The sequence below is a fragment of the Nicotiana sylvestris genome, chromosome 11 (genome assembly GCF_000393655.2).
Source record: "Nicotiana sylvestris chromosome 11, ASM39365v2, whole genome shotgun sequence".
In the NCBI taxonomy this organism is placed as follows: Eukaryota; Viridiplantae; Streptophyta; class Magnoliopsida; order Solanales; family Solanaceae; genus Nicotiana; species Nicotiana sylvestris.
The window spans coordinates 64423227-64438641 of NC_091067.1; the positions used below are offsets into that span (position 1 = coordinate 64423227).

Sequence of the window (15415 nt, forward strand, 5' to 3'; positions counted from 1 at the left end):
TGTGTAAAAAGCTAGCTTTAGGGGTACAAGTAAAAGCTACTATAATATTTAGGACTAAAGTGTAACTCCGAAAAACTTTGCAAATATTCAGGTGGCTTCATTCGCAACAGTTAAAGAGCCATACTTTGATTCTTTAGAGATGCTGCAAATTAAAGTTTTTTAATGGTCAGAAAACGTCAAACAAGTCAAGTGAAGTGATTTCTCCCGTACATTAAATTTACTTTTCATGATTATTGGACTCCTCCCGCTAACACTTAATAATTGTTTGAATTCGAAAGGGTTAGAAAATAGTATATATTATACCAAGGCAAAATTTCTCAGGAAGTATCCTATATTTAGTATTAATGATTCAAAAGAAACGTTTTTCACCTTCAAATATAATTAAAAGGCTTTGTCATTGTTTCATTGACCTCTTTCGGCCAAACGTTTATCAGAAGTAGCTGTTAAAAATTGCTTCTCCATTAAAAAATAAGCTTTTCAAGATACTCCAACTAAAACATAGAATACAAAATTGTCAGCTATGTTTGGTTTCTGTTTCCTAGAAGCAAGAAAATTCTTCTCATAAGTTTGGTTTCTGTTTTTTCTCTGCTCCGATTATGTATTCACAGAATCAGGCAGGCATTTTCTACTCTTCACACAGTGGAAATATGAGGCGTATATGGTGGGGAGAGACTTCTTAATGTCCTCCAATCAAACTTGATCAGCAATACAGACACTTCAAACCAAGAAAAAGAAACAAAATGTCTAAATAAAGGAACATCCGAAGTGCGTATCACGGGGATATAAGAAATGTTTTAAAACACAGTTTCATTTGTTCCATAAAATAGAATGATAGAATTTAAAGTTAAACCACCAAGTTAGCTAACGGGATTATTAGTTCTTTATACCATAGAAAAGGTAACACATGAATATGAAATAAAAAATGCAACTCGATTCAAAGTTCAATCTAAAGTGACACAGATTTAAGGCTAATGTGGAAAGATGATATACCCTGATTTTTTTAACTTACTGACAAGACAAGGATGCAGACCTTAAAACTAAATCTTTACTTCCCATCCTACAATTATCATTTTTTTCCCCAATCAAACATAATGTTAACTAAAAATAGAGCAATTTCTCGAAAAAAACACCAAAACTACGAGCATCTGACCGCTTCAATATGATTACAAGATGACGATGTGAACAATAGGAGGCTGCAAATAGTACACACTTTCCAGCCGGAAGAACATGAGTACATGACAAAATCTTCACATCTGGAAGTAAAAACTCAATAATGGTCGAAGTTGAGTTTGTACACAACTGTTTGCTGGATAAATTAAGATATGATGAAGAAGAGAATCATATACACTGTGCACAGGTATATTATATCACACTAAAATATCTGACCGGAACTCTCTTTCAGTTTACTGTTTCAGCTTTCAACAAGTACTTGAAGGATCTTTTTAGCTTGAGCGAGGCTGTCCATGTGATGAACTTCGGAAACCCATATATTTTGCATGGGAAGCATCGCCATATCCAGCTCAGTCAGATGTGTTTCCAGCCACCTGACAGCATCTGAACTCATGAGACTGCCAACAACTGTCTGCCAAGAAAACAATAAAAAGCACATCCTGAAGTCGCTCATCATAAAGCAAAACAAGCATCAGGGGTACATAATATATAGCTACCGAGATTGCAGGAATTGGCTGATGGGTGAAAACAGCATAAGAAAATAGATTGAAGTTAACCCAAGCACACCTCCTTAACCTATTATGTGGTAGTCCATATGCTTATTCAACCATTATATTGGTGAACTATTATGTGGTGTTCCATTCTTTGTTCAATCGATATATTGGGAACTTACTGTTGTTTGCAGCTAGTGCGAAGTGAGAACAAAAGGTAAGTTAAAATCCACCTCGAGAGCCAAAATAACAGAACAAATTCAATGTGACTGAAACTGTTTCACTCAAATTGATTCTATTATTATTAAAAGGTATAGTGATTCCATAAATAGAGAACTAGTCGTACTACATCTCTACACTTCAATTTAAACTGCAATCAGATAATGTTTTCCTATTGGTACAACATGCACATTGTATATGTATAATTTATAATATACACACACACACGCACATACATATATACAATCTATAGGTATAGTGGTATGCATGCCTTGCTTGTGTTATGCCATACCATAAGATGAGAAGGTAAGTAGGACACATGTGACTGCCAATGAAACTTACCAAAAGGGTGCTGCAGCAAGCTTTGAGGATGAGGGACTGAAAGAAATCTTGATCTGAACTACTTATAGCCTTGTCGGGCTTGGCAGAAAACACAAGGTCTTGACATGATGAATCAAAGATGGAAGCCTGGTTTCTCACTGTGACCCTGCCATGCCGCTTCATAATTCTCCTTAAATGGGCAATAGTTAAACTGCTGCATGCCTGCTTTCTCCTGGTCTTCTTTGATCTCTTGTGAGTTTTAGCATAGCTTTCACCTGAAACTTCATTATCATGTAACCCCAACAAAACTGCTGCAATCTCCCAACTAGCCCAGCAACAACATGATGATGACCCGTCATCTGCGCAAGCATAGAGAATAGTCATGGAAAACTAGCATTGTCTGATAACTGGACAGGAAACTTTTCAGAGACTAGGACAAGATCTAACTGCCTGTTGCAAGTGAGCTTTTTCCAGCAGCAAAAGAAACTTCATTTAATATGGAAAAAATGGAAACAACCTACCCACCCACCCCAAACCACACAGGGCTTTGGTGTAGTGGTACAAGTGCAGCCTGTGATGTGGGTTTGAACCCTGACAAAAGCCTAGTATTTAAGTGGAGAAGAATAGAGAGCCGGGCCCATCATCCACCAAATTTTGAACAGTGCACAATTGGCCCCCGAGGATTTCTCAGTTATCAAAAAAATGAAAAAAGGAAACAATCTAAATCTTTGCATAGAAAATCCAAATATAAACCCTGGTAGTCTTCATGAAAATAAAAAAAAATAAAAAAAAAACTACTCATCGAAGAACTTGGTGGTTTATAAATTTTAAGAAAAATCCACATGACTGTAAAGGTAAAGGAAGAATAACAAGGAGCATCATAAAATCAAGTACAGTTCTTTGATATTGGAGATCAAAAGCTGTGCAACATATACATACAGAACATACCAAAGATAAAACCAGCAAGTGGAATGCCAACACCATATGAATTCGGTCTAGGCTCAGTTCTTGTATGAAGGTATTTGCCTTTCCTGTTGTACTCCAAGACAAGGACATAAATAGCCACAACCTGACATTATTGAGCAAAAAAATAGGATGTCCGTGAGAAGATAAGTCCAACTATCACGCACAAAATGTTAGGCAAAATATTATAGATGCCCTTATAGCTCATGTACACCCTATAAAACATCTTCAACTTACTTAGCTTTTATATCTTCAAATTCGCCTTAGATAGGCATTTCTGTCATATCTATAGAAATATCATTAAAAGCTTTTCAATTTTGTAGAAAACCTAGGGCTCATGATCAAACAAATTTTCTTAAATTACAGTTGGTCAAATATTTTCAATGGATCCTAAAGGTAGTAAAGAAGATACAGGTTCTTCTACCACTAACAGCATCTATAAATTTCATCCTAGAGATACTATTTAACCCAAGAAATCCAAAGGTTGTAACAAAATGACGGAATAAAGGAGATGAAGCACATGTGGAAGCTTTGAATATGCAATATGAGCGGTGTCTTGTTAATGCGCTTCTCTTGTTTTCTCATTCTTTTACTTTGAATTATGTGTTTTCTTTTCCACTTGGTTGGTAATGCTCAAGTGATCTTAAATGAGAATAAGTAAAAAAACAAAAAAAAGGTTCTTGTTCAGTTCATTCAATTGAAAATTGGAGTGGGCAATACAAATTTTGGATAGTTTATTCAGCGTTTCAAAATATGTCCTCTTTTCAATAAATTGAGGTTTCAAAGTATGTTTAGGGCCAAACAAGATATTGTTAATAGCATTTCTAGCAGGAGTTCAAAGAAGTGAGTAGAAGAGACGAATTCGCAAGTAGATAAAGAGTGAAAATTGTTCAAAAAGTTACATGTTTTCTCTTTTCAACAAGATCAGAGAAGCAAATTGTTTAACAACCCAACTAATATCTGCATAAGAACTGTGATTACCCTGCAATTGAACTCCATTGGTTGGGTCTCTAAACAGTTTGCTGTGTCAGAAATCAGAGATGCAGTTCTAGCACATAATGGAGAATCACCATCCAAGTTCAAAGCAGCAGATTGGCAGGTGTATGCATCCTCATTATGATCATTAATCACACTTGATGGGTTGATAACAATGAAGGACGTAGGTATCATCATAAAGTTGTCCTGCGCACTGGAAAGACAACATGCTTCAGCATATCAGATAATTTCAGTATCGAACAAAATGCCATACTTAATTAACTTTGTCCTCCGCACTGAAAAAAATCTTGAAGGGTTAATAAATAAAGCATAAATGCTACTCCAGGTTAAAAGAGAATATTAAGATTATTAATACACTGCTAGTATTGCACTGCAGTATCAAAAAACAAGCAATTTTTGTCAACCACAGCCATAAAAAGGACTAGTGACGGTCTATACCGCTTTTATTTGTCAAACATAGAGAAGTTTGTTATTGGAAACATATTAGTGGATGATGCAAGAAATGCAGAAGCTTACAGGTCAGAAATATTAGAATGTTTCAGAATCTTTTCTAAATCTTAATCTTCCTTTCGCGTGTCTAATATGCGCTCACATGACAAAGCTCATTTAGTGAAATAAGCTATAATAGCACCTAGCAATTGCAAGAGAAAATTATTACTATAATCTTCAACTAATTATTTTCAGCTCAAACGTCTCTATATCTTACATGGGTAGAAGTGCTGGAGGTGAAGGTTAGCAGAACCACTGAGCTGAAAGAGTTGCTAAAATATATAGAAATTGCATACCCAAGGGCAAGTACTCTGTGAAATGATGCAGTAACATCTCGTCCAAATCCAGCAGGGTAAGCAAGTTTTTTTGCAGCCCCAAAAATCTTGACCTAATCAATTATGAAACAGTCTTAAAGTTAAAAAAAAATGCTGTCTAACAAGAAAGAGGCAATAGAATTATGTAATAAGTTACAAAAGTTGAGAAGCAAAGAGAAGATACCATCTTACGGTCCATTAAAACATGGACACAGATACTGATAGTTCCTTCAAGGAATAATGACGAACAATCACGATTGATGCTTTCGCACCTTAAATGTTCTGCACACGATTTTCCATCTGAACAATGAACCGCCTTGATCTGCCCATGAATAGATGTTAAGTTTCCCTCGGGCAAATTATGATCAGAGGAGTAGATGTTTGTCATTTCTCCAAATGGAACAAGAGGCCCAAGAGAACAGTCCTCCAACAACTCCAAGTTAACATCAAATAAGTTTGTGACATCAGATGGAATATATAAGTTGACATCTGAAGAGATCTCATTGCTTCCATTATTGGGTAAACAATTTGGAATTTGAAACCGATGATAGTCTTCTGGAAGAACACTATGGTTGCTTAAAAATGAGTCGCGCTGTTTAAATAAGCAGGATACATCTAAACTTTGAAGAGCATTGACAGAAGCGAAAGAAACACTCCAAATATTTGTTCCAGAATTCACAAGTATTTTATCACCTATTCCATCAGTACATAACATGCCTTCTTTCTGATGTTTTATAAGATATTGACCACCGATTTTCAACACCTGCAATGTTAAAGAACAAAATTTGTTTTAAGTTGTTAATGCAAATTTCATATAGCAACATTTTATGTCATACATCAGAGCGAATAGAGATGAAATGACATACCTCATAAACAGAAAAAGCTTCTGATTTGAATTCCAGCAATGCCTTTCTCACTTGTGGTTTGCAACAGGACCCCACATCTGCTTCCGTACCTGTGTGTTGCAACATACCAAGAGACGGATAATTAGCACAATTTCCAGTCACAAGACACGGAAATTTGTCTGAGCAGCATGAGTTATGATGCCTGTCCGCCACAGAAGAGCGCGCTTTAGCAGAGAGACTGGAGCTGCAACTTGGTTCATTTTCAGTATCATTCAGTGCAGACGTCAAAGCCTCGCTAGACAGTTGGTCAGGTTTATGTCTTTTGCACGCAATAAGTTTTCTATTTTCCATTCCGTTAAAAAATTTCATTGGTTCCTTCAGTTGATCTATCAAAGGCTTATCAATATGGGTATCTCTGTTTTTGTCAGCAATAAGTAAATCCCAAGGCAGAATTAAGGCCTCGGCAAATGCGCTTGATGTACTTGAAGCATTTTGACTTCCTTGAAACTGCTGCAAACATATCCATCGACTGATTAAATTTGTTATCACAAACTTGTAAGAAGGCACTGTTTTTTGCAAGACGCGTACCTTTTGCAGAATAGGGAATTTATGCATCAGCTGAAGTAGGTGAAACTTTCCTCTTCCCACCTTCCCAAAGTCAACTTGGGAATCTACACAGATAGTAAAATGATGATTTACAGGTATTACGTCCCTCATGTTGTAGTAAAGATGGAGTGGCATGTTCATCTCTCTCACAAATGGGGCATTCTCAAAAATACTTCTGCATGTGAAAGGTTCATTTTGGAGTAAATCCACATGATCCAGCTTCATGGGTATGTCTTCCATAATTGACAAAAAATTTCTGACCTGAAAAAGGAAATATTTAGTGGGAGAAAAGAAAAAGGAATTTTTTTAGTGGATGGAACAATTTCCACCATGTAACATTGATAGTGCTGCACATTTAAATGATCAGGAAATGAGAAACACAAAATGAAAGAAGATTGATGTTGTATCACACCTCATACATGCTATTGAAATTCCAACTTGATGGAAGATCTGGTATGATAACATCAACGCTTCCAGTTGCATCAACAAGCAACATCCTTCCAGAAGACGGTGAGACCTGGCTGAACATAAAATTAACTTGATAATATCTTATAAGCTTATAAGTAATATAAAGTCCGATAAAAGATGCTTTAGATATCAAATGAATGCAAAGTTAAGAAATCAGGAAGCTTGCATGGGGAATCTTAGTAGCTCAGTTGGTTGGTTGCATGAACTTCACCTTGTTGGTGAGGGTCCAATTCCGCACCTTATATTCCCCTCCCCCATTTCCCTTTCCAAAAAGAACAAAAGGAAGCTTGCATAATGTTAAAACTTCTATTGGCCTCTTTTCTATACATAGAATGATGCTAATAAATGATTTATCCCATTTATACATGTTAGATAATGAATGTAGACATAATCTTATGTAATATACATAGCTAGCATAATTATAGGGATTCACAGCAGATTTATAGGATTTCCTTTTTGTTTCTTTCCATAGTTAAGGTTCTATGTACTTGTATATATACTTGTTACTTCTTGAATACAACACAAGAGAGATTTCTCTATTGTCTCTATACTTTACATGGTATCAGAGCAGATCTACTGCTTGCCGGAGTTGAGTCGAATCAGCTGCCGGAAATTCCTTGATCGGAAGCCAATCTGAGGTCTTTTTGACATTTTCAGTTGACTTGTGGTGGTTCTCTAAACATAGAACCACATTTTGGCAAAGAACAACCTCAGACCAGATCTTTTTTTTTTTTTTGATGACCGAGAAATCCGTGGGGCCGATCCTTTAGACCAGCCGCAGCCTTCGAAACTCGGTGGATAATGGGTCTGCCCCTCTACCCTTCTCCACTTAAATACCAGGCTTTGCTTTGCATGGTGTGGGGGCTTGAACCTGTGACCTAAGATACAAATCTACCACCCTTTGCCACTTGAGCTAGGCCAGGGGGGCCAAACCAAATCTTATTCTCACTTTGTTTGGTCAGGTTTGAGTTTGGTTTATTGGTTATTCGATTTCTTTAATTCTGTGGTATTTTTCTTGGAGGCTGCCTGTGTGAGAAGCTTGCATCTTTATTTTTGACTCACTGTGGTGATCGATTAGTGACTTGATATTGTCTGTTGGGTCTTTCCGTAAACTTTGTTTGTCTCTAATTTTGTTTGAGTTAGGGACAAATTCGTTTGGTTCTCTGATTTGGTTGAGTAGATTATTAAAGTTGAATCTTGTTCAATAGATTGTTGATTTTGTATCTACCAGGATCTGTTTGAGTATCTTTTAGCTTCGGGGACCTCTGTTAGTTTAATCAGTTTGTTATTGAAAGGAAAAAAATGATGGTAAAGAATAATAATGCAACAACTCCTAGTCCAACAATCTTGGTTTCGGATGAGTTTCTAAAATTCTTTCAATATCATAAATCAGTTAAGGAATCTTCTTCGGTTACTACCTTTGCTGGGTCAGATAAAACATGTCTTATTACCTCTTCCAATAAATGGGTGATCGATTATGGTGCTACAAATCACATGACGAGTAATCCAAATATTTTTTCTAGCTTTCGCTCACATAAAGCACCCTCTCCGGTTACTGTAGCTGATGGATCAACTTGTAGCAGTGTTGGATCTGAGACTATTAAACCAACTTCCTCTATTACCATGTCATCTGTATTAAGTCTACCAAACTTGGCCTTTAACTTGATTTCTGTTAGTAAAATTACCAAAGACCTTAATTGTTGTGTTGCATTCTTTCCCAATCATTGTTTGTTTTTAGATCTTAAGACGATGCAAGTTATTGGTAAAGGATATATATCTGGTGATCTCTACATTCTTGATGAATGGGAGCCACGGTATGTTGCATGCTCTAGTATCGTGTCTCCTTTTGAAGCACATTGTCGACTTGGACATCCCTCTTTGCCTTTGTTAAAGAAGCTCTGTCCTTAATTTCAGAATATTTCATCATTGGATTGTGAGTCATGTCGATTTGCAAAACACCATCGCATCTCGTTAAGTCCAAGGGTTAATAAGCGAGCTGAGTCAGCTTTTGAGTTGGTCCATTCTGATGTTTGGGGACCATGTCCGGTTGTTTCTAAAACTGGGCATAAGTATTTTGTCACTTTTATAGATGATTTTTCTCGAATGACTTGAATTTACTTTATGAAGAGCCGCTCTGAAATGTTTACTCATTTTTCTGCCTTTTGTGCTGAAGTCAAAACTCAATTCAATGCTTCAGTACGTACTCTAAGGAGTGATAACGCTAAAGAATACATGTCAGAGTTATTTCAGTCCTACATGAGACAACATGGTATATTACATCAGTCTTCATGTGTTGATACACCCTCTCAAAATGGAGTTGCTGGGAGGAAGAATAGGCATCTACTTGAGACAGCTCGAGCACTTTTGTTCCAAATGAAGGTTCCTAAACAGTTCTAGGCTGATGCGGTTTCTACGGCTTGTTTTCTGATTAATCGCATGCCATCTAGTGTACTCGATGGTAATGTGCCTTATAGTGTTCTTTTTCCGAACAAGTCATTATTTCTGGTGGAACCTAAGGTGTTTGGAAGCACATGTTATGTTCGAGATGTTTGACCATCTCTTACCAAGTTGGATCCCAAGGCTGTGAAGTGTGTTTTCCTGGGCTATTCTCGCCTTCAGAAGAGGTATCGATGTTATTCTACTGAGCTTGGCAAATATTTAGTGTCAACTGATGTGGTATTTTCAGAGACTACACCATTCTTCTATGCACCTCCCATTTCTACAAGCCAGGGGAGGAAGATGAGTGGCTAGTATATCAGGTTACCCATACTTTGACAGAACAATCAGATGATACTCTTCGATCTCCCAGTTCTTCTATTGAGCACCAATCGACTATTATGCCTTCAGTACCTGCTCCAACAAGACCTCCAATTGTTCAAGTTTATTCGCGGAGGCGAGAGACAAATGATACATGTCCCGCACCAGTTCCTACATCATCTGATTCTTCTTTGCCTGATCCTTTAGATAATCTTGATCTTCCTATTGCTCTTCGCAAAGGTACACGTACTTGCAAATCGACATATTCTGTTGATAACTTTGTTTCCTATGACCACTTATCCTCTACGTCTATATCTATGATTGCTTCTCTAGACTCCATCTTCGTACCTAAAACAGTGAAGGAGGCTTTGAATCATCGCGGATGGTCTGATGCAATGCTTGAGGAAATACATGCTTTAGAGGACAACCACACCTGGGATTTGGTAGATTTACCAAAGGGAAAGAAACCAGTAGGATGCAAGTGGGTCTTTACAGTTAAAGTTAATCCAGATGGTTCTGTGGCAAGACTTAAGGCCAGACTTGTGGCGAAAGGGTATGCTCAGACTTATGGGGTGGATTATTCTGACACCTTCTCCCCGGTTACCAAACTCACTTCTGTCCGCTTATTTATTTCTCTAGCTGCGTCCCAGAATTGGCCTTTACATCAGTTAAATATCAAGAATGCGTTCCTTCATGGTAATCTTCAGGAGGAAGTGTATATGGAGCAACCACTCGGTTTTGTTGCTCAGAGGGAGTATGGGAAAGTCTGTCATTTGAAGAAGTCCTTGTATGGCTTGAAGCAGAGTCCACGAGCTTGGTTTGGCAAGTTCAGTGAGGTAGTTCAAGAGTTTGGGTTGAAAATGAGTAAGTGCGATCACTCAGTCTTCTACCGGAAATCAGTAGCTGGCACTATTCTCCTCGTTGTATATGTTGATGATATTGTTATCACATGAAGTGACTATGTTGGGATTTCTTCCCTCAAGTCTTTTCTGCATACTAGGTTTCATACAAAGGACTTGGGCCAGTTGAAATACTTTTTGGGAGTAGAAGTAAATAGAAGCAAGAAGGGAATTCTTTTATCTCAGAGAAAGTACATTCTTGACTTGCTTGCAGAAACTGGAAAGTTGGCAGCTAAACCTTGCAGTACTCCAATGGTTCCTAATGTGCATCTTATGAAAGATAGTGGTGATCCTTTTGACGATCCAGAGAGACACAGAAGGTTAGTTGGGAAATTAAACTACCTTATTGTGACTCGTCCAGATATTGCTTTTGCGGTAAGTGTTGTTAGCCAGTTCAGGTTTGCACCAACGGTCAAACATTGGGCAGCTTTGGAAGAGATTTTGTGTTACTTGAAAGGAGCTCCTGGACTTGGCATATTATATAGCAATCACAATCATACTCGTATTGAGTGTTTTGCAGATGCTGACTGGGCTGGATCGAAAATTGATAGACGATCTACTACAGGTTATTGTGTCTTTGTTGGAGGAAACTTGGTATCATGGAGGAGTAAGAAGCAAAGTGTTGTATCTCGATCTAGTGCAGATTATAGTCTACATGTGAGATTATGTGGATACATCATCTATTGACTGAAATTGGGTTAGAGCATCCAATACCAGCAAAACTCTGGTGTGACAATCAAGCCAGTGTTAAAAATAGCGTGAAGCGAGGAAAAGCGACAACCCCCATTTCACGAAAAGCGAGAAGCGAAGCGCCCGCTTTTTTGAAGTGAAGCGGAATTTTGAAAAAAAAAATTAAGGCAATAAGAACTAAGAATAAAAATATATAATTGGGCAAAAATTGGGCAGAAATTGGGCAGAAACGGGGCAAAATTTTTCTGAAAAAAATTCGCCAGCATTTCAACGCTTTTTGGACGTTTAGAAAGAAAAAGAAGAATGAAAATAAAAACATACCTGTTGAAACTTGAAAGTTGTTGTTGTAATGTTGAAGAAGAAGAAGAACCCTAGTTTGCTTGAACAAATCGTTGCTTCATGTGAGGAAGAAAAGGCTGGTTTTTTGAGGAAGAAAAGGCTGGTTTAGAACCCTAGTTTGCTGCTGAAGAAGTGTCTAAAACAGAAGACTCAACGATTTGGGTCTTTTAATTGAAAAAGACTCGTTTGGGCCTTTTAATTCAAGAAGTGATCGCTTCTTCCGCTCCCGACCGCTTCACCGCTTCTCGCTTTTTAGAGAGAAGCGGTCGCTTTTTTGTACCTGAGCCACTTTTAGCTGGGGTAGCGACCAACCCATCGCTCCGCTTCGCTTCTCGCTTAAAGCGAGGAAGCGGTTGCTTTTTTTAACACTGAATCAAGTTGTCCTCCATATTGCATCAAATCCGGTGTATCATGAAAGAACTAAGCATATTGAGGTTGACTGCCATTTTATTCGTGAGAAGATTCAGGAGAACTTGATCTCCACTGGCTACGTGAAGACAGGAGAGGAACCGGCTGACTTGTTCACAAAGGCGTTGAATGGAATTCGAGTTGATTACCTCTGTAGCAAGCTGGGCATGATCAATATCTATGCTCCAGCTTGAGGGGGAGTGTTAGATAATGAATGTAGACATAATCTGAATGTAGACATAATCTTATGTAATATACATAGCTAGCATAATTATAGGGATTCACAGCAGATTTATAGGATTTTCTTTTTGATTCTTTCCATAGTTAAGGCTCTATGTACTTGTATATATATTTGTTACTTCTTGAATACAACACAAGAGAGATTTCTCTATTGTCTCTATACTTTACAATACAGATCAATGCAATACGACTACTACTCTTTTTTCTGTGATCATAAATCAAAGAGGCCAACCAATAGTTAGGAAATGCTACCTAACGCTAACATCAAATAGCATACCATACATCATAACGTCATAAATCATAACAGGTCAAGCCCCTAAATTCTGGCAAGTATATCCTTGCAGCAACAAAAAAGAAAGTACAAATAAAATGTTCGAACCTTCAAGATTCCAAGCAAAGAAACACCTATGTCTTCACTGTGAATGGCTCTCTTTATAGACAGCGCAAAAGGTCTCCCGCCACAAGATATGGAATTATACTCCTTTTGGGTACCCATGAAATCAAAACCTCTGCCCTGATGGCAAATCAGTTTCCTCCACATTGCCTCACAATAATTAATTAAATTAGCGATAGGTGCCACCTGAAAGTGATTATGCAACAACTATTAGATCTTTATGCAGCTAAGTGAGTTTTGAGTACTAGAAAGTAAAGCAGTGTCCAACCCCTGACCCCCAGAAAGAAAAAGACCTTTGATAATGATAATTTCATAAAAACCTGCAAACTTACCAACTTCAAAGGAGCGGAACATGTTTCCCTGCTACAAGCACATCTATCGTGCTTGACAAATTCCATGAACAACCCATGCTGCTGAACCAAAATTTATTTACAAGTGAGAACAACTAAGACCCAATTTATATGCTCACAATGACAACACACTTACCCGAATTTGGAAGGCTGAAGCAGGCAAATAAGAAGTTGCATATAACTGAGCAAATCCTTTCTTCTGACAATACCTTGCAATTTTGCACATCAGCTAAGGATAGTTTTCTATGACACTAGACACAAAGAAAAGATATCATGATAAAACAGAGTCTTAGTTCTAATGTATATCATCGGTAAATGCAAGCAACTTACACTTGTCGATCCCAAGATCTCTTTCTCAGATAAGATCCCAGAGAACTTTCTTCTAAAAGAGATTACGACAAGTAATACCCTGAAGCAAATGAAAAGATCATCATATTAGTGATAGTATAAAGACACACACAAAATCAACTTGATCATTGTTACTCTTGCATCACTACCATAGCCTGGCAACAAATACTAAGGAGTCAATAAACTTCGCAAGAAGGCTCTGGCAGCAGGCCACTGTATAACATCTGTGGGCCCAAAAAAGATCGAACTGGTGAATACAATGAATAAGCATCTTGTACAGTCGAAACATTTACAACGAGTATCTAGAAGCCCTAACCCTGTTTCCAGCAAGGAGAAACACTCCACGGAAATGCTAGTTTTAACACAAGAGCCGAGTATAAGTGTCTTTGTCCATGAATAACTTGGATTTATAAAATGAACGTTTTTCACTGATACCTGAGAAAAGCAACCCATTAGAAGAATAAACAAGTAAACTTCATACTTCTCTCAATGTCTCTCTAATCTTCTTATCAAAGTAAAGTTACACTTTACCACCTTGAAAACATGGAAATTAGTCTAGAAGCTATTGTAACATACCATTGCTCCAACTCTCACACTGTGTGGCACAGAAAGCTGTGGATCCGTTAACAGTAGCAACAGCTCATTATCCAACTCAACAATCATACCCCTCGTGTAAACTCCTGTCACAGTCCCAGTATAAGTAACAAGTTCTCCCTCCCCCCTAGCATCAATTTCCTTAACGGGGATACATTGCTGGGGCAACTCATGAATATGCATCAAAGAGTTATCCGCAGCTACATACATCAACTGAGACACCTTTTTCCCCACAAATACAAGTCTCCTCTTCAACCCCGATAATGAAACAATTCTCCTTATTAGTCTTGTAAACACTGGATGCCAAGAAGAAGCAGATCCACAGAAGTACACAATCTCGTGTTTGTTATAACAATGACCACTCATTTCATCATTCAAATTCTTCATATCCAATCTTAAATCTTTAGGATTACACAATTTACACCCACAAACTAAAACATTTACGAGGAAACCCCGAAGATTTTCCGGACCAGCTCTTGACCCATCTCTGCAGGGAACTACTGAAACAGGGCTAACAGATTCTACTACGCCAAGTACATAATACTTAGCTTTTATACTAACATTTTGATTAACACAACAGCCAGACAGTACATTAAAAGTATCTGAAGAATTTTCAGAAGAAGAATCAGGAAAAGCCCACCTAATAATTTCTAAAAACCCACCATTACATTTCATGGGAATAAAATTCCAAGCCAAAATTTGAACTTTTTTGTTAATTAAACTATGATTAAACCGAAGAATGTCACAACAAACGGTGGTGGACCCATCAGAGAAACGAAAACAATTGCATTTAAGAGGTGAATTTTCTGCGTGAGGTAGAAAAAGAGTGCCTGTAAGGACAGTGGGGTAGTTAAGGGATTTGAGGATCTTTGGGGGAGAAAGTGTGGGAAGGGAGGATGTATGGGGTTGGTTTGAAAATTGGGGCGGTGGTATTTTATGAGAAGGATTGGAGAAGAGTGAGGATGCGCCGGTGAGAGGACGAGATAGACGAAGGAGCTCGGCGATTGTTAGGGTTTTGACGGTTGCTTCCTCCATTGTGATACAACTCACATGTACGGAGACACAGAATTGGGGTGGGGTGGGGTGGGGTAGGGTTGGGGATGGGAGTTTGCCGGCAAGTGACGGAAGAGGGAAGAGTCCAAAAAGCTTTAGATGTTTTTTTTTTTTTTTGACAAAAATCACTTTTATAGTGCTTAAAAAAAAGTTACATAAATGAGTAAAACGCAGTACTATACTGTGAAATACGTTAACGTAAATTAGTCCGTTAAAGTAAAATGCAGTACCATACTGCGTTTTACTTTAATTTTCTTTTTTTTGGTAATTCGCAGTACTGTACTGCGTTTTACTTCAAAAAAAATTGTAATTCGCAATATAATACTGCGTTTTATAAAGCTGTTCGCAGTATTATACTGCTTTTTACCTAAAACGCAGTATAATACTGCGAACAGCTTTATAAAACGCAGCCCCTTCTTCTTCTTTGGACCACTGAACGCAGCCCCTTCTCCTTTAAAAAT

The 15415-nt window shown here is 37.8% G+C and overlaps 1 protein-coding gene across 6 annotated transcripts; it reads right to left on the reverse strand.

Moving 5' to 3' along the window:
- Nucleotides 1–1114: 1114 nt before the first annotated feature.
- LOC104232173 (CST complex subunit CTC1) lies at nt 1115–15030 on the reverse strand. Of its 6 annotated transcripts, none has more exons than XM_009785295.2 (16): nt 13884–15027; nt 13624–13742; nt 13457–13531; nt 13290–13368; nt 13096–13158; nt 12942–13019; nt 12595–12795; nt 6827–6931; nt 6397–6675; nt 5830–6318; nt 5148–5726; nt 4946–5037; nt 4146–4353; nt 3150–3270; nt 2223–2560; nt 1115–1582 (listed from the first exon to the last, which is right to left on the reverse strand). In XM_009785295.2, the coding sequence occupies exons 1-16, from the start codon at nt 14934–14936 to the stop codon at nt 1412–1414; spliced, it is 4050 nt and encodes a 1349-aa protein (XP_009783597.1). In that variant the 5' UTR covers nt 14937–15027; the 3' UTR covers nt 1115–1411. The 6 variants fall into 6 exon arrangements, with proteins under 6 accessions (XP_009783597.1, XP_009783599.1, XP_009783601.1 ...); XM_009785297.2 differs by having other exon boundaries at nt 1115–1544; nt 12942–13022; XM_009785299.2 differs by having other exon boundaries at nt 1115–1578; nt 12942–13022.
- Nucleotides 15031–15415: the final 385 nt, after the last annotated feature.